The 24,303-nt window shown below is 41.1% G+C and overlaps 1 protein-coding gene across 9 annotated transcripts in view; it reads right to left on the reverse strand.

Moving 5' to 3' along the window:
• LOC139621274 (adhesion G protein-coupled receptor L3) overlaps nt 1-24,303 on the reverse strand; it is a 205,386-nt gene that overhangs the window by 15,259 nt on the left and 165,824 nt on the right. For all 9 annotated transcript variants that reach the window (XM_071477567.1, XM_071477568.1, XM_071477570.1 and 6 more), the window contains 5 exons: nt 23,157-23,333; nt 14,048-14,257; nt 11,476-11,696; nt 6,582-6,648; nt 4,585-4,676 (listed from right to left, as the gene is read on the reverse strand). In XM_071477567.1, the coding sequence (XP_071333668.1) occupies nt 4,585-4,676; nt 6,582-6,648; nt 11,476-11,696; nt 14,048-14,257; nt 23,157-23,333 (767 nt within the window). The remainder of the gene's footprint in view (nt 1-4,584; nt 4,677-6,581; nt 6,649-11,475; nt 11,697-14,047; nt 14,258-23,156; nt 23,334-24,303) is intronic.

Here is a 24,303-nt window from a genome sequence, read left to right on the forward strand (position 1 = left end):
GCGGCTTCTGGGAGGAAAAGAGGAAGTGCTGTGATCAGCCCGACAGGGTGTTAATTATTTAACCAAAGGTATGCTTAAAATGCTAATCACCTCAAAGTGTTTAAGACATCAATAGTGCAAAGTTTTTGATGTTGGTGGAGACGTTTTTTTTTTTTTTTTTATCTTTGACATCATCCTCGTTAGCACATTTCATTTGAAGTTTCTTATCTGCATGGAGAGGAAGGGAGACAGAATTCATACCTTTCTCTAAAAAAATGTTCAGTCTATCATGTTTTAAATATGCTGCATTCTGAAGCAAGTTTGGTATTTAAAGTAACACTGGTTGCAAAAGTCATGTTGGAATCCATGAATCACAGGGCAGTGGCAGCTGCTGTCTCCATTATGGCTGAGGAGGGGGGGGGGGGGACACATCAAACACAATATTAATTCTATTCTACACCCTCTACTGAGAAATGTTGCATCTTACCAGTGCCATTCTACAATAACACATCCATCATAATAACGGTAGCTAAAATGAAGAAGGGGGGAAAAAAATGAAAGATGAAAAACAGAAAGATGTTAAAGATAAACACAGTATAAGATAAAAAGGCAGGATGCCAGTGCTAATCAAAAGAAGAAAAGCAGGGAGGGGGAAAGAGATACACAGTGGAAGAGAGATGAAACATTCATATTAAAACAAGGCAGCATGATGAAATCCGAACAGAGAAAGTGACATCAAAACATAAAGAGAAACCAAAGAGCAGAAAGATGAGACAAAAGCAGATACACCTCATTAAACTAAGCTAAATTGACTTAATTAGCCCTTGCTATCATGATCATCAAACCAGTTCACCTCAATAACTAAGGCAATACTGATTCTGAAAAGATCAACTATAATAGTTAGAGAGCACAAGGATGGAATACATGTCATTTCTATCTGAGCTAAAAGTGGAAAAACTCGTTCTTTTTGTCATTTTGTTTTTTCTACTTCTTGCTGGTGATGTGACGATATGTTCAGCTAAGCCGTATCGTTTAGGCGACAACACTCAGGACCGTTTTCTTAATGTGTCTGTGCCGTTGTGTGTTGAGTAAAAGGGTTTTGAAAAAAAAAAAAAAAGAAAAGAAAAAAAAAACCTGTCAGATGAATGAGGGCTGACAAAAGCAGCGCAGCTTCAAAGCATTTTCCAATGGTGATCTGAAACATTGCAGACTGTTTCGAAGTCAGTAAGCCTTGGGGTCAGGGGGTCAGTTGTTTGGTACATTATTGGAGGCCAGTGTTATAAATCATATGACACGGGAGAACTCTGGCGGTCAATAGTTTTCTGCAGAGCAAACCACAATGTATCTTGCACATAAATGGCCTCGGAAAAGGTGGACCAAATATACAGTAGTCAGTCAAAGGAAATTAGTCAGTGTTAACCTTAAGATAACTAAGTTCAATTCAATAATTTTTGGTACCTTTATGTCAAATATGTCCCTGAACAATAGTTTAGTGGTGTTGCACAGCACTTGTGGGCCTGTGTATTTATTTGCACATATAAATATGTGACATGAGCACACACGTGTCTGTTTGAGAATCTGTTGCTTAGGCATGTTGGTTTTCTATTGTCAGAACCCACACTGTGAGGACTGTGTCAACTCTTGTTTTCAGCAGATAGGATGGACATGGGAAAAGTCCATGTGTTTCAGAATTTGAAAGTGATTCACCAAAAAAAAAAAAAAAAAAACAAAAAAAACAGAAAACCCAAACCTAGATTCAGATCATTTATAGCTGAAGCCTCCCTGTCTGACCTTGATGGTTGTGTCAGCACTTCCTGCAGCTGCTTCACAATTCCCTAGCCATAACCCAATTTCAGTTCTTTCATTTCTGCAAAGTGCATACTATTGATTCATATTTTCTAACAGGACCAAAACACACAGGCAGTTATTTCAACAGAATCTGATGAAAAAGAAGAGAATGGAAAATGAATGGTCTTCCCCCACGTAGCCACTGCAGGAGGTGTCGAGTTTGGATTAACATGTTATTAACATTGCAGGAAAGTAGAGGACCTCATTATAGCATCTACAAAGCATGCCAAATGGAAAAGGATCGGTAAACATTGAGGCTTCTATCAGTTGGATGAACAATAACACCACGATTGGGTTGCACCAGCTATTCATAAATCTCTTATTAAGCTTGTGTGTAAAGTGCTTCCATGATGAGCTAGTTTCAGACTAGTGGTTTCCTTGATCTGGTTGCACCTATTGCATTAAGTCAGAAATATTAAAATTATGAATACCTGGCTTACTAGAAAACATCTGTAGTGCTGTCAATTAATAGCAATCATCCTAATGCATACTGTATGCATTAGGCCTACTTTCAAAAATAACAGTGGGATAACAGGGAAAAAACTTCATCTTTACTGTCAATCCTTGTAATCAAATGTATTTAGGTTTTATTTACATATGCATACATGCATTCATCTATGTAATTTAGTATAAGCGGGAAGCACCCAGTTATGCTAATTTAGCTAATGTTATTTAATAATGTGGTGGTTAAATGTTACTAACATAACATTTTGTAATTTATCTCAACAGTGAAACAGTGTCTTATCAAGTCCCAGGTCAGATGTGTCAAACTTATTCAATTAATTAGTTAAGTCAATTAATTCTGTTAACTACACAACAGTTCCACCTGGCAGTACACCTGGGTGTACTGTAAGTATTGAGTAAAAACTAATCTCTATATAAGAACTAGTGTGTGTCGTGCAACCCATTTTAATTTAGTACTTCTCCACTTAGTCAGTGTTTACGTCATAGGCTAAATTTAAATTTACAAAATGCTGGTAAAATCAGAGGAAAACAACAAAACAAAAAGTTGTAAAAAGCAGAACGGAAGCAACAAATCTAGTGAAAGCCAAAGATGTTTAAATGTCGACCGTCTCCTAAGTGTCTGTGATGTCGGTACAAGACACACTTTGGTCCTGCTCAAAAGCAGCACTTAAAACCATGGTTTGGCTCAGGAACATCCTGCAGCGAATCTGTGATGGAAAAACACACTGGCACAGTACGGTTTGACATGGCACAGCTAAAGCATGCTACATCATGCTCAAAGAAGATTATCTTTTTATGTGTGTATCACTGTGCTGAGAGGAGCAGGGCAGACAGGGGCCACTGTGCTGAGACACAACCGGTGATGTGATGATACAAAAAAAAAATAAAAAAACAGCTGAAACGCCAGCAGTAAAGTAGACTAATGTGTCCAGAGTGGCTTAAAAAAAAGCAAGGCAGACAGCAAAAACAGAGCAGAGACCCTTATCCATCATAGCAAACAGGCAGCAAAACAACTTTACACCATCTGCAGAGTGACTCTGCCTTGACACCAGGTAGCTGGGGCTTTCGTCAGACAGTGACTGAAAATGCTGTGTCATTCTACGGGGGGAAAGAGACGTGATCTCAAAAACAACTTTTAATTGCAATTTTCCACATCTTGGTGTAACATTCATAAGTGTTACTACTCCTGTCTGTTAAATAAAATCTGCACACTGCAAGAAAGACACCACCAATACTGAAGATGTAATATTTCAATAGTTATACTGCACTAATCAAAAATAATCAAAAGTCATGACAATAAGTAATTTGAAAGGTGCTCATAGTTATAAACCCACTGAGAGTTACTAACCAACACTGCAGTTCCCCTGCTATACTGAGATTTTTTCCCTTTACAGCATGTAAACTCATGTAAATCATGTAAAACCACTATGGTAGGGTCCTGTAACAGTAAATTTAATCAGCATTATTCCACAAGCAAAGATGCTTGATAATATCTGAAGCTTTGACAATAATGTTTCACTAGTTGAAACTTGACTCTAGTTACTTTAGTACAACCTTAGCAAATTAATTTCACTTATAGAATAAATGTAAAGCAAGAGGTTTAAAGTTTTACTAACAAACCTGTGAACACCCAAGAAAGTTTGTATCTAAGTTTTATAATCATCATTGTCCCTCAAGCTTCCACATTATCTGAAAGCAGCCAGGCATAGGCAGATAAACAGACTCCAACACACATCAGACGCGCACACACAATATGAATATTCATTGGCAGCATGTTGACACCAAGATAACACCAGGTCAGGTCTGTCAGATTGTCTCCTGGCCTTTTCGCGTGCAGACAACAGTGTTCTTCAGATAATGATGGAGACACAACAGAATACCTGTTTGATTTTAACCCTGCCTGACATAACCTTTCAGCATAATGGGAGGTGCTTGCCTTGCAGGCTCAGAATCCCAGCCCTTTGGGTTGGGGTGTTCACAACCTTAAGTGCTTTTAATGAGGTTTCAAAATATCAAAGGGGGAGGCAAGACAACGTGAATTGCTCTGGAGCGGCCGTTAGAATACAGAGTACCATCCAAAAGCTGCTCAGTTTGTTAAACTGAAGGAAACAGGAGGGAAAGTCAGCTCAAACTGAGTTGTACTGGGTGCAGTTCTGCTGTCAGAGTGCATTTGGTGGAAGCACGCCCATCACACTCATACTGAAACATTCCTTCCATCTGTAAGGAAACGTCACAAAGAGAGCTATTTCTGGACCATATTAATAGATATCTGGGTGATTTGAGTGCTCTTACTTGATGTTGTCCAGGCAACCGGAGTCTGGTTTCAAGATGGCCGTGTGATGGAACATCTTGTAGAGAGCGATGCCCAGGAAGATTACATTGAGCTGAGAGTGAGGGAGAGAGATGGACAGAGAGCAAGAGAGAGTGAGACAGAGACAGGAATGAAGCTTGTATGTTTCCTGCTTTGGTTCCATTCATTTTAAATCAGGGCACTTTGTAGCACAAATCCAGCCAGACTCGGTTTCCCACTTTGCCAAACAGAGCGCAAAATCCTGTGAAACCACCATGGTGGTACAACGGTCTAAACAGGGAAGGGTGGAACAGGACAGCTGCATACTTGTATGAGGAAGCCTTTCCATCTGACTTATTCACACTTGTCTCATCATATTCACACTTAAAGGCAACCACAGGGAATAAGTGACACACTGCTGCTTTCTCGCACAGTTATTACATCTGGGAACAAAAAAAAAAAAAAAATGGGCATTGGTTGAAATTATTTGTGAAATGCTTGAAAAACTTACAGCCTTTATAACATCATGTTCCCTGTCATTTCACAAGCATTATCAAAAGCAGTGACAACCTTTAACTGTGTTTTCCATACATTATATATATTTCTCTTTTTTTTAAGTAAGAAGTGGAAACTTAAAAACACAGAAGTTGAGTCAAGCACATTTCACTGAGTTGAACTTTTGCACCGTTTGTCAAACGAACTGCAATTAGTACAAAACAATTTAAAAAAATTGACTTATGTTTGACTGCTGGATATCAAAAAACAAAACAAGACACAAAAAACCCAGACACGCATACAAAAAAAACGTACATTAAACAGACCCTCTCTGGCGTACCTCAATATTTTCTTTTTTCCTGTGAGTCCGTAATCATAAAAGTAGAAAATGAGTCAAATCTGGTCACAGCATGGCGGAGGGGGGACTTTTTCAGAATAACTCCTCAACAATGACAGCAATTAGTAAGCTTTGCCTTACTTGTCTTACACTTGCTGTTCACAGGTGACACTCACCTAATACGAGGTGAGAGGAAAATAGTAAAATGGCCAGACCTGCACTACATTCTCAGGGACAGGGTTGGATCTGAGCTCTAGCCTTCTCTCCAGCATAGATACTCTTGTTTGTTAATCTAAAAGTGAAAGGAGTGAATCATGAGGCGCACATTGTCAATGATTACGTCAAACTGGAGCGTGAAAGTGTATTATTCATGTTTGGATTTGGCAACCAGATTGTAGCTGGGCAAGAGAGAGATGTATTAAAAATTGTGGGGGTTTTTGAAGTAAATAATCCTATTGGATGAGCATAATGTTACTTGTTTTCTTTGTGAGGGATATTCATAAGTTGATTTACTCATTTCCAAGTATGTGTTACGACTGGTGTTTTGGAGAATTAGGAGCATCTCTGGTGGCAGTCTAATCTTTACAGCTTGGCATTAACTAAAATACTTCAATGAACAGCAGTCTGACATCAGATTTAAAGCAGCTGGATCAATAAATGAGCTATTTTATTAGAAAATTAGGGCTGTCCTAGTTGGGAAAGACACCAAAAGTATGTGTGTGTCCTTCTTGCATAATGCTTGTGTATCTGCTCCCAGGGCTGTGTGTGTGCGCGTGTCCCCGCGAGGAGGAGATGGAAAAAGGTAGCACAGTACAAGTTGGAACGGGAACAGAATCAATCATAATCGCAGTGCGGATTACTCCAACACTGCATACTGAGCAGAGTTCATTCTCTCCCTCTCTGTCTCTCACTCCCTCACCACCACCCCCCCCAAAAAAAAAATTCTCAGCCGGTGACTGCAGCAGGGTGACAAACTGCAATCCATTCCTTACACCCCTCATTCGTTTTTCTGGACGGCTCCGTGCCCGGCGGTGGCATATATGCTCAACAGGGCAGAGAAGAGAGGGAGGATGGGAGCTAGAAAAAGGGATCTCGGTGGACCATTTAAGCGACGACCCGCAGGCTAAGTAGGGTTAATGAGCAGACGGGGGGGTGGGACACGCTTACCATAATTATCAAGGTTGCTGGTCCTATGAAACTCCAAATGAAGTAGGTGTCCAGGCGAAGCCAGCAACTGCAATGACAGAGATAGAGTGAGAGGAGAGGGGGATGTGAAGTATGAGGGAGGATGGTCAATATGAATGGAGAAAGTGCAGAGAGAGGAAGAGAGAAAAAAAAATATTTGAGGTTATAGCTTTATACTCCTGCTCAGAAGATATACATCAAGAGGGAGAGACTGGAGTGACACAGAGGAATAGGCACTTCAAAACATAGACTGCAGCAAGGGGTTTGAAAAATTATGACCATCAGTAAGAATTTGGAGAAAAGAGGGCTGTCAGTGTTAATGACAGCAGCCATGATGGCCAAAACAAGTGAATTATTCAAAGTAAAAGAGAAAACAAGAAAGGGATGTAGCTAAAACGGTAAAAAAAAAAAAAAAATATATATATATATATCCGACAGTGGCTGGACTTTAGTTCAATTCTTTTTTCAATTTGTCTGGTTATGGCAGCAAATTATGACCACAGATGATAATTCATGGATGAGTCAATTAGTTCTCAATTGAATTCTAACTGTATCACTCCAAAGGAATTGGATTGACCTTGACCCTGACAGACATGGCCACACACAGTCCTTAAGCACTCAACAAAGTGTCTTACATGTTCATGTTAACTGTGATGACTCTAGCAGGACTGCTGTAATTATGTCAATAATGAAATAACGTGCTCCTCTGACCTCATACTTCATATCAAAACATTACAAATAGTCAATTCTTCTCCTCTGGGTAAAATTAAATACAGACCAGAAGCAACAGGGCCGGAGGAAGGTGACAGCGCTCCTTTGAAATGGCAAAAGAATAAGGAAAAAAAAAAAAACTTGATTCATGACCTGTTGTTGAATTATTAATCTTTTAATCTCCGCTGCAGCAGCAGATACACGCCTCCATTTTTGGCCACTGGAAAATTACAGTTCATGCGGCCGCATTGTCAGTCAGGCTGGCAGGGGAGGGAAAATGGAAGTGGCAGAGAATAACTGTAATTCCATTGCATTTCCCTGCAAACTGAAGTGCATGAGGCACCTTAGAGGAACGCGCCACTGGGATTTAAACACTGACTGTAGTGAAAAAGGACAAAAATTTTAAAAAGTAGCAACTATATATGTCTCAAATATATAACAGGCTGCTTTGAAAATAGGTGCCTTGTCTTCTCTGATACGATGCAGAGATAATGTGAGAGTAAAACAAAGCAAGTTACAAGGAGCCATGATATGATGATTGCTATTTTGGTCCCATTCCCTTGGAGGAGAACAAAATGAGACATCTTCATTATTTACAGCAATACAGCTTAGAAATTCAAAATTCAGGCTAAAAACCTCAACCACCACGGACAAGTTTGTACATGTTTCACTTTTTGTCTGCAAAGAACTGGCAGACAAACAAGAGAGAATACTGTATAAGAAGAGACAGGACAAAAATTGACTGTTCCTTTGCTGTTACAGCGACTTGATATGTCTCCCCCTCGCTGATATCAATGGATGAGAGGAGGCAACACAGAAAAACACATATGGACGCACAAAGAAGTGAAGAAGCGCAAACAAAAGCTGGAGAACATGCACAGAACTCTGGCAGCTCATCAAAGCGCTCGCTCCGAACGTCGCTGTTATAAATTATGCTGAAGGTTCTATTGTTCGTTTTTTTTGCCTTCTTCTTCTTCAGATCATAGAAAGATTTAAAGACATGGTGGGCGGCAGGAGCTGCGGGCTGTCATTCTTTTTTTCCTCAAGCCTCCTCTACCTCCCCTTCTCCACTTGAGTCATAGTTGCATTTGGCTTCTGGATCACATCTAGTTTTATCTCAACTCCTGCTGTGCTACTTTTTGCACTATTCCTTTAGTAACGGAGCAATAGAAAAACATTAACATGTGCCAGTCAAAACAGAAGCCTCGCTCGTGCCAACACTTGGAGCCGGGTTTTTCCAGCATTTGTGCCACCAATCTGCAGTGAGCTGACACAGGCTGTGCTTTGACCAACGGCAACTTAATCTGCAAGGACATCACTGCAACAGAGATGGTCATTTTGTTGGTGTGATAGCGAGCTGGTGACCGAGTGAGTAAGTGAAGCAATGTGAAATATTCAGGCCAGGAAGATGACTCGCAGCTCAAGTCGTGAGGCACATTTGGACTTCAAATATGCCTTTTAACACTTGTTTTGCAACATTGATTAAAGGTACCCTGTGAAGGTCTGAGCACTAGTGGCGCTATGGAGCAATGCTGTGGTGAGTGGGCCCCGGTTTTGCTTGTATCCTTACACCAAAAGGAAAAAACGGTTCCGCTTGTTAATCCGCCTGCTGCATTTCTTTACTCTTTCAGATCTATTTAGATTTGATAAAGTCCTGAACATCCAATCTCCTGACTGCCGGCTAATGTCAAAATAAGTGGAAGGAAAAGGATAGAAATGCATTCAACATTTCAGCACACAGAGGTTTTGGTGAGAAACACTGAATGTAAACACAACTATTTGTTTATTTCCTCACAGTGGACCTTTAACTGTACCCACCATTACTCTGCATGCTCAACAGACTGGACTACTGTAACAGCAACCAAAGTACTGCAACTAGAATGTAATTCTATCTCCTGTGTCGACAGATGGTTGATGTATTGCTTTCATTAAACTGGATAATTTACACAGAATCACATGCTTGTTTTGCTGACAATTAAGCAGCCTCACTGGACTAAAGGCGAGTACACTGCCTTGCTCAAGGGCACATTCAGTGTGATTACTGAGAGTGGCTGAATGGATAGGCTGCTTTTCTTTCCTGGGACCACGGATTATTTGATCTGTAACCTTCAACAGGTGACTTCACAAGCTAGCTGACCTTCAGGCTGCTGCGACTTTTTTTTTTTTTTATGTGCTCAGTTATTATGAGTCACTGGACATAGCCTCATTCAGCTATTGCATCGGGGTCACTTTTCACAGCAACTTGTTGGATATTTCGGCTCAAAATAAGGCCAATGTTGATAACACTGCCATGGTCCCCAAATCAATTTGTGGCAGGACTACCTGCCCTCCCCCACATTCTGCTATTCACCATGTGTCACGTCTTGTCCCTTCCCTCATCCTTCAATGGCTGCGTATAATTGTTCCACCGGTGGCAGGCTTTAATTATTCACATGATGCCAAGGCTCAGGCGGTGGCAGCTATCACCTCATCCATCACCAAGAACTATTGCTCCGCCAATCTACAAATGCACTGTCTACCGGCCGCGTGTGTGTGGCAGTGGATGTGTGTGTGCCATGTATGATAAACATCTCGGAAACAAACTGCTGATGCTGGTCTTCATTATTTTCAGATGGGTTAGAGATTAACAGAGAGGAATGGAGGGCGAGCCTCTGCTTGGCATTACACTGCTATATAGGCCACTTTCTATTAAAGAGGAAAGAGCTGGGAAATAATATCTTATTGGGCTTCTGTAGAAAACACAAAAAGGCTCCCCATCTTTCTGTTAATCTCCTGTCTTTCTCGGTCTCTTCCGCTCTCTATCTCTCTGTTCATACCTCCTCCTCCCTCTTCTAAATCTCTCTATCCCCATGCTGTAATTTGCGCATCTTAAAATGCTGAAGATATTAACCACAATAGGCTGACATTCATCCAGCAATACTATCTCCTGAAGTTAGCATTTTTCACTGTCAAAACAATGTCAATTCAGCAGCGGGGAAATGTACGCAGCTTGAGTAACCGTTCCACTTCATTAAAAGTTGATGATGAGCGATAGCTATTGGAGCATCATTTGCAACATTGTTAAAGCCCCTCAAACCAACACAAACAGTTGTCAAGTTGTTAGCAGTGTGTCTGTGTGTGTAGATACACACAGAAATATGAGGTTAAACTGTGGAAGGCCTCCTTTTGTTTTTCCCCACTTAACCCCACCATATCAGGATGCAGACTCAATCCCCAGAGTCTACACGCTCCAAAAACTCTGGAAGTGTTGTTTTGCTTTTCATGAAGTGAAACATCAGCAGTAAGCTTGTATCTTTTTAAACAAGTTTCAGGAACACCAATAGGCAGAAAACGCATAGATGACTATATGTGGCTCAGTAGAGCAGACTGGTGAGGGAGGGTTAGCGGTCCATCCCCAGCTCCTCAGGTCCAAAGGTTGCTCAAGTGTGCTTGAGCAAATCACAGACCCTCAAATTGCTCCCCATGAACAGTATATATATGGGAAAGAATTAAGTCCCCTTGAACAAAAGCACCTTTAAAGACTGTGCAATGTAATATAGAGGCTGGTAGAATAGAGGTCAGTTGCCTAGCAGCAAAAGTCTACCTAAACACTTCTAAAAGTCTTCTAACTTGTGACAGAACAATAAATACTATTCACTGTCAAAGAGTTGGGGGGCTCTCCAGAGACAGTTTAAAAAGGGAAATGATAAAATCAGAGTGGCAGAGGTCAATATATCCCATATTTGGTCCCTTGTATGGGAAAAGCTCTAAAATCACAGGATCCTACACTTCCCATGATGCAATTTGCTTGCATTAGACTCTCCCTGCCTAGAGGGAACCTATATGTTTCCAATTCTGTACCCCCAGGCTGCGCCGGAGCAACAAAAGACATCATGCAACAGGCATAGTAGGACTCCACATGACGAGTAAATGGATCTTGAGTTGTCCTTTAATATTAAGTACTTCATTGAAAGGCTCTGCTGGTTAAGTGGACTAATGCACTTTTCAAAGAAGCTGTCGATGTACTCTACAGTAATGCATGGGCTTGAATTCTACTCACACAAAACTGAATGTTAAATAAGTTATTTTCATCATATTTTTTGATCAAAAAGCTATCATCATGAGCCAGTTCCCCTGCTGCATTCACACACACACACACACAGATATGGAAGTCTAATATACTCACACTTGGTCGGTGCCATAACTACGGTAGTCCACCGCAGCCGAAACAGCCACAATTAGCGCGGGAACTCCGTAGCCCACCAGGTAGAAGTAGCGGCGGCGCGAGTGCTCGCTCTCAAACACCTCCACCAGCATGATGTAGAGCTGCACGCCCTCCAGGAACATCCACGTGAATGCTGCCAAGAAGAAGAAGTGGAGCAGGGCGGCGAAGACGGCACAAGCAATCTGGGAAAGTTTTATGGTAACAGAGGGAACGAGAGAGATAAAGGAGGGAGAGAAAAAGTCTTGAGATGTGAGCATTAACTGTTGAAAACATATTTCAATCCAATCCCTTTTGGGCACTTAACTCATCTTCTGAAGGATTAAATGCCTTGCTAAAGGGCATAATATGACAAGCAATGTGTGTCATCCAAGTGACTATAACCGCGCAGCATTTTCTGACCTCTCCATGTTTGTGTCTTCCCAACAATTAGCATTGCTAAGCTTTGTTTGGCTGAAGTGATTGGACGTTTGCCTGTAGTGACTGGCAGAAGAAAGCTGCAGCTACTGGGTCCATGCGGTCTTGTTTGTTTGCTTGGTAGCTGGCATGGATGAAAGAGAGATATGAATGAAGAAGTGAAGTCAACAGTCCAACAGCCATTTGGAGCCCATCGCATTTTACACCAGGGCCAGGTGCGAGCACATAATATAGTTACGCTTCCACAGCTGACAAGAGGTACGAATACAGCAGACTGCCGTTTGCATGTCAGCACGCGAGCACACACTTTCTAACGATAATGATAACACACAATACTTGCGCAGATTCATCTAATTATTGGCACAGTTGAACATAAGTAGTGTATTTTGTCACTGAAATGGATTCAATTAAATAACTAAAAGGTTGAGTGGACATTAATTGCAGTCCGGGAGAGTGATCTTAGAGCTGGGCTGTGAATCACACCCATAAAATGTTATGGAAGGGAAAGGTGTAGGGCCAAAGCATTATCTTTAACTTCACAGGGAAGTAGCTTTGCTGCTAAACTATGGGCTGTGAGTTTTGGTTGAGACACTTATAGTGATATTTGAAGGGCAGAATACGGATTTGTGTCGATAGTATGAGGGTGGATAGAAGGGCATATCACTCTTCTTCACTTGCACTGTGAACTGTGTGGGATAATATGATATATACAATGACAATAAATAAATATCTCCAATTATAAAAAAAGACTGTTAGCTACAAGATGTATGCCAGTGTCTAACCCCATTATAAATTTATAGGCATAGAGATCATTTTATACTGTGCACAGACAGTACATTCACAATGACTCAACCTCTTTTTTTTTTTTTTTTTTTTGCCTCCGAGAGCAAAGCTAACTGTGTACTCTGCCTCATTAGCAAGCAAAGATGGCATGATTGCAAGAAGCTGTAGGTGGAATAAAGCTCTCTGCCATCCTGCATACATGTAATGACTCCACATTTGTCTACAGTATGGATGCAGAGCACACACACTTGACAATGACTGTGCAGTGACAGCATGAGCTTTTACAGAAAAGTGATGCTCCAAACTACAGTTATCCTGCAAGGAAAAGGTTTAATCCAAATGAATCTGCAGTGTTTACAAATTGGGAAACTGCACCAGGAATGAATAGATGAAGAGTAACGTAGATGTTGGCAGGTGTTGGTACATGAGTATGTTCAAATGTGTGTTTGCCTCTGTGGAAACCAAGGGAAGGAGCATTTGTGAAATAAAGAGATCCAAGTCTCTTCATCCAGTGTTTTGCCTCACTGAGGCAGGAATAATCAAAAAAGTTCAGGGCCAGTGGCACTCAATGCAGCACAGTGTTTTCAAGAGAAAAAAAATAAAAATAAATCAAAGAAAGAAAATAGTGAAAGATTTTCAATAAATTGAATGATTCAAGGGTTTTTTGTGCAACGTTACAGGAAAGATATATACTAAAAAGATGGACTTCCTGTTGTTCAAAATGCTACCTAATCTACTGGAGTGCTTACATGCACTAAAAACAATAAAGATATCACCTCTATGTTGCCCTGTTCTTTTAAACCTTCTATGTGTTTAAAGTCACTACATTGGTTAACAACCTTGTTATGTTTGATTACCTAATAGCACAGGTGTCAAGTCAAAATCTGAGATTTCATATGAACTTTAATCCTTCATCCAAACCTTGGCAAGAAAGCCAGGAAGTGTATTTTCCAAAATTATGTCTGCCAAGGAGTTTATGTTTTCACTTGTGTCTGTTTATTTGTCAGCAGGATTATGCAAAAAGCACAGAACCAATTTTCACTGAATTTGTGGAGCGATGGGACGTGGCCCAGGGAGGAAGAATGGTTTACTATGAATTTGAATTTCCTGTGTATGTTATTTGAAATTGGCCTTGGTGGAGATCTGCGCTCACTGAATGCCTCTGTTGTTCTTTTTCTTATGTTACTTCTATTACAGCATCTGCAACGTCAACTGATGATTCTATCAACAGATTCTTTTATCAGTATCTCCTTCAATGGTTTCCACTGTTTTGCAGCATGCTAACTGCGATGGTGCTAAATAAATTGACGCTGTACAGTAGTACATCATCTCTTACCGGCTGGTCACCCCGATTGATGCCCACCAGGAACAGGGACTCAGCAATGAACAGGCTGATGCACAGGTTCTTATGGATGGTGTTGCGATCGCTCTGGAGGCCACGGAAGAAGCAGAAGGTGAAGAGGCTGATGAGCAGGCAGACCAGGGACAGGAGGATCCCGACCCATGTAATGACGTCCAGGAGCATGTCGTGAACGGGGCCTGTGTTCTGAGAGAAGGGGAAACATCCAGTCCATTGTTGGTTCTCATTATGTCAGATGAAAATGTATATATTTTTAGTATTATATCTACAGCCACATTGGTATTTGACAAGGCTTTGAGGAAAAGATAATGTATAGGGATTTAAAAAAGCAAAAAATTTGAGGAAAAAACATCACAGGTAGAAAAAAAACAAATGACCATAAAATAAAAATCACCATTCTATCTCAGGAACAACACCAAGGCTTTTATTTTCATTTTTCTTCCTTCTTTTAGGTGTGGTGGTGGATGTAAAGTGGATTCACTCAACCCTCAATAAACCACTACACAGCGAGCCACAGGTGGCAGATATGGATCATGAATTAGTCAGTGTGAATCAATCTAAACTGCCCCCTCCTATTGTTTCATTTTGGCCAGGCAACAAAGTGAAACAAAGTGAGCAGTCCAAAGGGCCGCAGGTGTCTAAGACCTTCACAGCAGAGAATACAATCAGACCACAACATGGTCAATAACTTTCACTGTTGCTTTTAGATAATTTTCTGTCTTCTCGAATGGTGATTTGTCACCACAGCTAGTTTGGGGAGCTAAAAAGCTTTTTGCTGACAATAAATTTGTGGCTTTACAGGAGAGATAAGGATCAACAGTGATTCTATCGCAGCCATGAAAGAAAATTTACATCAGTGCATAAAAGCTAAGTGCACATAGGGATACTTGGGCAAGAGTGGGGGAAGGCACATTAAAACGAACCCATCTGAAGCAACATCAGAACCTGCCAAGAGTAAAAATTATATCAATGTATGGTAAAGCAGGTGGCATCTTACCAATAAACCAAGTTTGAAGTTCTTTTTGTAACTGTTTAGCAATCTACATGGATATCCTCTTCAACAGTGACTCCCAACAAGGGTTTCTTGTACCCCAGGGGGTACTTCTACAGTTGCCTGGGAGTACTTGGAAGTATATGCAAACATATTGATAGCATGCAAACTGAAACATGTGACATCTGTTACTCCAAGTGGTACATTAGTAGTATAGAAGACACTTAAAAAAAACAAAACAAAAAAAAACAACAACAATAGTGTAACATCTGCTGTTACAGCCACATGTATATCCAATTTAAATGAACACATTTGAGTGGTATGGTTGGTATCAATTAAGGGGCACTTGAGCTCATCTGACATGGCTGAGGGGTACATCGGGAAAAAAAAGGTTGATGAACCTCTACTCTAAAAAGATATACTGAAACAGATTTCCAGTGCAACTCACACCTGGAACCAGGAAGTGCATCATTATCCATCAATTCTGCATCATGCTACCAGTGGGGAAGAAAAGACCTGCCAAGCCAGACAGCAAAAACATGAGGTGTGCATTAAAAAACCTGTCTCCTATATGTAAAACATGTAATGAAGATATGCATCAAGGAGTGACATCTTGATTTATTAACTAAACATAATTACTGCATCCAAACACTTTGGTCAGCTTCTGAGGCTTCCTAATTTCCCAAAGGAGTTGTCCTCTTTTCAGCCTGCTGGGCATTGATTTAAAAAAAATAAATAAAAAAAGGGGGGGGAGGAAAAATGTAAAAGTGGGGGAGGGCGTGGGTAATTTTAAAGAAATCTGCCAACCGCCTTACAATCGACTGTCATCCCTTCTGGGACTCAAGGACTACCTGCGCGGAACGTTTGAGTTTTGACATGATGGCTACGCCTGAATGCTAATGAAGATCAAACAAGCATTATTTCAACACAGAATAACGTTACAAATACTTAAAGACAGGCACTTTATTCGCATTGACAGCCAGCTAAAAATGAGCGCAGGTGAAAGCTAAAGATAAACTCCTCTTAACTGTGTATACATCAAGCACTGACAATGTACATTAACTGCCAGACTTCAAGTATAGTTTGGCTGTTTGATATCAAAGCCTGTGTACTCTTGGCCTCCAGCAAATAATGCATGACTCTGAGCAATAGCGTAGCACAAACCCAAGAAAATATTTGCTTACATTGAGACATAACCCCACAAAAGCATACTGTATTTCTAGTATGTGTCTCAAACAAACACCTCTTTAAATCATATTTCAACCACAGTCATCAGTATTTTCTGGGGGCGGGACGGGAGGGACTATCAACATCAACGGGTGGTTTTTCCTCTTTTTCTTATTTTTTTTCCTTCTCCCCCCCCAGTCAGGTTACAGTAAAGAAACTTGGGGGATGAAGTATTGCGCAAAAGCCTTGTTTAGTGGCAGCTCAGCTAACACTAGCAGGGAGGGGAACAGATGCTGATCATTAAGGGGCTCTGGTACAATAACAGCCGCAGTGCTCCTTGAGTCTGGGGAGAGCGCTCTTTTGATTTTCCTGCCTGATGAGCCGTTGTGTATATGTTGGAGGGGTTTGGGGGTTGGGGGCTGGAAAGATGTTATATGGCACAGACGTCTGTGTGTGTGTATGTGTGTCTTGCCTGTATGAAAGTGAGGCTGATTTCAGCCCCCTTACTTTAGAGGAGTGCCTACGCGGTGGGTGGTAACAGATGTTGATGTTTGTGCTCTGTAGGTGTGTGGTGCGTGTGACACATAAGTCTGTTTCCAGTCTGCTGCATGACAGAGGTATTGATGCGATGGGTGGTACTGGTTGCCGTGCATTGCGAGTGGACGCTAAGGTCTCCTGGGCTAGCGAGCTGCGCCGTGGCTTCAGGCTCTATCCATCACAATCTCACCTTCAATTGGAGAGGGGCCAGGTCAGAGAGAGAGAGAAGGCAATAGAGGAAAAAAAAAGACAAAGCTATAGAAACAGAGAGAGAGAAGGCCAGGGAGTATATCTACACCTGGGTGATGGATTTACTGTAGCATGATTTCTTTGTTCTGAGAGGTGGATGATGGCTGACACCTTGCCAGCCACAATGTCACTGCTGAAAAGTTGCCTTTTACTGGGGGCTCTGCCCAGGCAGGATGGCAAATGATGTGATCTGCAGAGCCTCTGCACCTAACCTCACATCGACAAGCCTCCACGATGCGAATCTGTATAGGGGTCTCTAAAGTGGGCCAATAAAAATTGCTCTGAAATTCACTGGTTGTGTTGCAAGGGCGGCCGAGCCATACAGCATCCCCTTTACTTATAAGTCGATTTGTCTCCCAATCTTTCTCTCCAACATTTCTTTCTTATTTCTTAAACACACACATTTTTCATTCCAGGGATGCCTGAGGAGATTGGCTTCGCCCCTGATCTGCTCACACATAGCACAAAATAAGGTTTCTGGGCTCTCGAGCAGTCTGACGAGGAGGAGCAGACGTGGCAATGAGAGCTGGTCGTTCCGGCCAAGCCATCTGTACCTGACATCACATCATATGCACTTAATTACTATAACATCCTGCGTTTAAAGCCAAAATCTTCTGAACCAGGTCTTGGAAAAGCGTAAGAGTGTTGAAGAGAACCGAGCATCAGTCCTTTATACCTCAAAGAGCCACTCTCAGCATGGGGCCATGAAGCCAATCCAATTAAAATGCATAAATCTCCCTATATGCCTCCAGAGCCGGGCTTTGACTCATGAAATACGGTCAGGCAGGGCAGACAGTTGCGCTAAGGGGTAGTGGCCCGCTGCAGGGAGTCATGTGACAAGTTCACCTACGGTATGACCAAGGATTTATGATCTGCATAGGGATGAGGAGCAGTTGCAGAGACGGCATATGAATCATGAGTCCTGGCAAATTCGTCACATTTCAAAGGGCTGGGAGAGAGATTCCAGCTTGCAGGGTAGGCGCTGACATTCACCACATGTACCTAATGTCACATTGTGTTCAAAGCTACAGTAACTATGACATAATGCCCATGCATGCATTTCGGTTGCTATGGCAGTTAACATGGTCTCTGTCTTCTCCGTCTGTGCATTAAACATATAAATGGATCTATTTTAAACTCTCTCTTCCGCTGTGTGTACAGCTCTGCACCGTGCTTATACGTTACATCATAAAATACACAACCAACCTTGACTGTCCTTTCTCATCATAGTTACTGTCTGATGGTGCCAGCGTGGAGATGTTCTGTAAGGACAGTGATGAATGTTACCCAAATATCACCCTCTCCATCATCCAGTGGGATGTGCCATTGATTTATACTTACTGGTCTGTCGGGAATAGTGCCACTTACCAGTAGCTCAATGCCTCCCTGGGGCCTATCTTAGCACACACATCTACTACGTAAATAATGGCCTGTAGGTGGAACCAGAGCAGGTCTATATTTCTTGAGCTGGGGTTTGTGCTTTAGCCCATATTTAAAACATGTTTTCCTCTTTCCTAATGCCCACTAGCTATCCTCACAAATGGAAGACTTAAATTCAAAGGAAAGGGTTCAATAGGGAGCCTTGGGAGCTTGAATTGGCATGAGCCATTAGGGAATCTTAAAAATATGTCTAAAGCAGACCTTGATGAAATAGTGGTCCATGGGGTGTTTGCTGTGACATTCATTGAGCGACTGGATCTACGGAAGCTAGCCCAAGTGACCCAGAAAGGTTTATACAACAAAGAGACAAATCTGTGCACCAAAAACAAGTAAACATCACCACTATTACCAGCTGATATGGGAGTCAAATGATCTAATTTTAAGTGTTCATATGGTGTGCAAGTTCAACACCGGCCCTGACAGGGCTAACCCCTGCCTTTCAATACTGAGTCTAGTGGAGTGAATTTATTTCCAATACATTTTAAGCATCTTTGATCGCAGTAAAATGTCTCAAGGCTCAGTAACGGGATGTCTCGAGGTTAGACTCATCAGAGTTCTTAGCAAAGTCACATCAAAGTACACCCACTCTCTCATCGCTCCCTCTGAAACCCTGTTTGCAATCATTCTGAAAAGATACAAAAGAGACATATAATCTCTCACAGGCAGCTGCCGTCTGTGAGTACAGTTTTAATTTGTTTATGCGGCCGATGGCGCTTCTCTGCTCGGATTGCAGGATCAGTCAGAGGCATCAGCTCTCTGGCTAGATTACTCAAAATTAGCAAACAAAGGGCTCAAGTGGTGACACAGGCAGCAGCGACAGCACTTGATGCCCTTGTGATAGTCGTAAGTGGCGGTTACCTGATCCCCTGTGTGTGACAGACATCGTGTTGAGTGGGTGTACTCCTGAAAAGAAGGAGGCTTGGTTTAGATAGATGTGATTAATGTGTTTGTGTGAGTCTGCAACTCATAAAAAAAGAGACTTCACATTTGGTAATTTGGTTAAGACCATTACATCAGAAACCACCAAGGTTCTACACATCTTTGGGTACTCGCTTGCAACAATGTTCCTATGTCTACAATATGTGAATTGGAAATTATTCGGAGGAACTAATTGACTTCAAACATAATTAATCCCAGTGAGACGCAGTCTGGAGTTTCTCCACTGCTGAGTGTGTCTAATAATCTCACATTCTGTGCAGCACATTCTAGTTGAAGGTTGTTGTTTTTTTGTTTTTTTTTATGAATATGAATGTGTGGTCAAAGGTTCTACCTTGCCCACACATACAATCAATGTCAGGTTGACTGTGATTACAAGGCTTACTTTGCTTGAAAGTACAGTAGTGCACATATATTAGTTTTATAACAAATATTCTGTCTTAAAGGAGTTAAAATTTAGGCAGCAAGACCCTGGAGGTGCTAAAGTTAACTGAAGACGGTAGAGCAGGTCGTCAGGTATGATTACACATAATGAATGTATAATTATTGTTATTTCCTAATGACAATGCATCACATCTGTCAGAGGCAATCAGTGTCTGCAAATGAACTCTTTCCCACAGCACTGGCTTCTTTCTTGACTAGTTATGAGCTTAAAATATGAGAACACGCTTGAGTTTTGCTTGGTGCAAACTCTTAAAATTCAAGCATTCAAAAATCATGCAGCAACTTGAAATCACCATCAAGGACAAAAATGACAGCGTTCATACTGTCACAAGCACAAACGGGAACATTTTGCCACTTCAAATCTGCGAGAAGTATGTGGCACTTTGAACGCACTCATAACTTTAGTGCTAAAAATGTAACACTGCAAGTGCGATACAGGCGACAGCTTATTAAGCAGAACATAAAGATCTCTGAATATAACACTATCATTATTCTTAACTAGCATGCACACGATCCATCGGCCGAAAAAAAAAAAAAAAAAAGCAAAATGAAAGATGATGGTGATACTCTAGTGAGCCTTTGTCCTCTGAAAGAAAATTATAATTGCTCTTTTTTCTTTCTGAGATGCCACTGAGAAATAAACAAGGTTAGAATATAATCTGTTGCTCTGAGGGTAATGAGTAATAACAATGCAGAGATGAGCTGTGGTATGTTTGGTTGCCATGGATACAAAAACAGTCTCTTCAATTTATAAAATTTCTTTCTCTGCCTCTCTCTTGTGCACACACACTCCCACTTTCCCTCCATTCACCGTGTTCTCAGACACCACACGGTGACAGTTTGTCAAACAGAAAGCCTCCAAATCTCCCATTCAGTGGCACCTTCCAACAAGCTGCCTTTTATTACATCCAAGTGGAAAAGATAAAGAATAAGAGAAGGTGAAAAAACTCTATCAGTCAGAACTGGGGTGTAACCACTGTCCACTTTCCTCGTGTGAATGCAGTGCCACAAGCAAGCCAGGCTTTCCAAAATGTTAGGGATTGGCTTGACTGAAAGCGTTCCTTTTACTGCTTTCTTTCTTCTTTTTTTTTCTTTTCTGCTTTGCTTTCATTGCGTGAAGGCTCCCATTCTTCGTGGTTCCCTCTCTATTCCAGACTCGGCTTCAGCCCTGCAGAGAGCTTAGTGGGTCCAAAAGTCATGCTGCTGAGTGACAAACAGTGGCTCTCTTTAGCTGGGGGTAAACCACACCATCACAGACCCCCCCCCCCCCCTTCTGGAGTCATTTGTTTAGAGGAAAAAAAAAAAAACACATTCTGAATTTTAGATTTTATGAACGATTATGCGCACAAATGTTTTTTTCAATTGAGTTTATGCATTGTATCTGTGAGAGAGCTAGAGCTGGACTGGGAATAGAGGGAGGTGAAAGAAGGTCTAGTGGTTTCATGGACATAGGCCAACTGGGACAGTGCTCACAGTGTGTGTGTTTTTTTGTTCTCCCACTGATTCAGAAGAAAGGCTCTGGAGAGACAGATGCCATACCAGACACCAAGAACTCCTCTGCTATGTCAGCAGCGAGCTTCTCAAACTTCCTGCGACACAAATAATTAAGCCGTCAGTCAGCATCTGAACAACAACACAGCTTCTTCCCTGACCGGTAATTCTCCTACCTTCTCCTCCTCCAACTCGCTTGATTTTTCCATTTCTGTCCTCTTTATCCATCTCCTTTACATTTCTATTTTTTCAGCCTTTTGATAGCTGCCCATGGTAACAACACAAATTTCTTGACCAGAACAGGTTTTTTTTCCCTACAATGTCCATTAGCATCTCCCTTTTAATTGCTCCCTTCCACTCCACATCACACATACCGTACTGTCCTTATTTCACTTTGTTTCTGTGGCTACCCTCAAGGCAAAAATACAAATGGTGCACTGAGAGGACCCTGCAATGTGGGGATACAATGGAAATTATAATGTATTTTTTTCCCTCCATCTTGTATTTACATAAATGAATAAATAGATAAATGAAGACATTCATGCATAAATAAAAGTTGCAGTTGGGGGTGGCTCAGACCCACTTAAATCTTAATTTTATAGGGTAGGGGTTCAATAGCTTGAATTGAAAACTTCCACTGAATTCTCTAATAAACAAATTAAGGTTTGGCTCTCAGCAATTTTAAGTAACCATTCTATGTGCTAACTATGGAGCTTGTGCAAAGAGGTGATTAGTTAAACTCAGAATAAGACTCAACTGGAGAAACAAATAGCCTTAGCTAGCAACTTGTTACATTTTGGTTTGTGTACAAATAAAACAAGTGAGATAAAATGCTAAATTAAATTTTCTTTTTAAACTTCATAAAGAATTAGGCTTGCTGTTACCTTCTGCTTCCAGTCTTTATGCTAAGCTAATTGACACTTGGCCCAAGCATCACAGTTATCATACAGACACAAGACTGGTATCAATCTTCTAACTCTTGGCACCAAAGAGAATAATTTCCAAAAAGTCAAAGTATTCCTTTAATATAGTCACTTTTTGTCATGGAAATTACATATTTACTATTTAGCTAAATTACAACATATAGTGGGCAAGGAGAGGCAACATAAGATTTGATGAGATATGTTAGATTTAGACAATTTTTTTCTAACTTGAAATCAATTCCAAAAACTATCATTTGTCCTTTGTGTTATCAGTAAGTAATGAATAACTTGACATAGGTAATCAGACAAAGATTAGTGACAGACAGGTAAAGGCACATTTCTTCGCTTAATATCAATAGATGCCTGTTCAGATGTGGAGATTCACAAAGATTTGAAGTCCAAAGCAAATAATTATTCAAATTACCTTCATATACCTTGACATGTATAAAACGTATTTAAAACAAGTTTTGTGTGTTGCGCAAATATATATATATATTTGGGCTTCTTCACATACTGGAGGTTTAAAATGGCTGCAATCAACACACATTTAAACTGACAAGGCCATTGTTTAAAACTATATATAGAGAGTGTGTAATGGCCTTTTAAAATGTTAGTCTACAAGTGGTGTGAAGGTCAGAAAATAGTTATCAATTTTACCCTCTGAAGTAAAAAGCAAAGTAAAATAAGAAACATATTGAAAAACAGCAGTGAAAGGGATGCATTCTGCTTCACAATGCTTTACACTGTCTGGACCTTACTTTTCTTGTCAACCAATCATCTTGGAATGGACTGTAAACCATGATGGATCAATGCATTTTCATTTCTCTCAACTGCATTTCGTAAATGGTAAATTTTTGAGAATAAATGGCTCCACTGAGAGGCAAGAAGGGGAAAAGAGCTCGCCTACCTTGACATCCACATGAGCCATGAGGACAGCAAAATTGGTTAGATGGGTACAGGAGCATGTGGTGTGTGTCCTGTTGGTGCCTAGCAAACGACAGTCCTGCGTCGACCAGTAACCGGTCATTGTTCTCTTGGAGTAACTCCAGAATGAGCAGTTGGGGTTGAAGTTCTCCTCAGATTGCTGTTACAACACAAACATGTACAAAAAGGAGTAGAGTCAGACAAAGAATAAAATGAATAAGAGAAAAAACACACACAGTGTCCCCTGGTTTAAACATATGAATCTGGAGTTAATCACACATTAGGTTTGTCCAGTTTCTTTGTTTGCAGAATACACATCCTCAAAGCAGGCTATTTTCCCCGACTGCAATCCATATCCATTCTAAAGTGAATAGCAGGTGGTTTTCCTGTCATACAGCTTCAAGCGGCCCCATGCCTGTTTTTCGTTGGTTTTTTTGACCTTTCTCTTTAACTTTCACTGTGTGACAATGAACTGCCCCACTGTTTAATGGGCGCCACCGCTGTCTGCGCCAGGCTACAGCCCTAACGACGTGCACGCCTCCCTGCTATCTTGCTTGCCATTTTATAAAAGACATCCACGCCACTGAGGTTGGGTAACACACAGGCACAGCAAAACATAACTACTGATAAACAGATACATCAACAGCCTTTCCCTCTTGAGCCCAATTTCTCTTGTAGCTTCGGAAACAAAGAAGAAAAAGCACCTCTCCTCAGTGACTCACCACTTCCAAGGTTAAATGTATCTGCTTTCTTACTATAAACACTGTGAGGAGCTATAGTTTTTCATAGTTTCACACTTGCTTTAGGGTAATTAGTCTAATAAGGTTTATCCTCTGTGAATGTAAATTTGCCGCTGATTGAGTTTACCCTTCACACACCCAAACCCTGTGTAAAATATTCCACAGCGAGGAGATAGGATGACCCCCTGTCCCATTAATGACTGTAATTGGTGCCATTAAGTGGTGAGGCAAGGAAGCGAAACAATAACTAGAGGACACATCATCATCCCAGGAGACCAGTGATCCAAAACCTCATGGTAGAGAGGAGGGGCTTAACTGTGGGAAGCCTGAAAAATAGGAACCCCTGCTCAGTAACAGAGTCAAGATAACTGAGGTTCATTTTCAAGAGAA

This window comes from Trachinotus anak, unplaced genomic scaffold (assembly GCF_046630095.1).
Source record: "Trachinotus anak isolate AG129_WGS33_773 ecotype Australia unplaced genomic scaffold, CSIRO_AGI_Tana_v1 ptg000005l, whole genome shotgun sequence".
Lineage (NCBI taxonomy): Eukaryota > Metazoa > Chordata > Actinopteri > Carangiformes > Carangidae > Trachinotus > Trachinotus anak.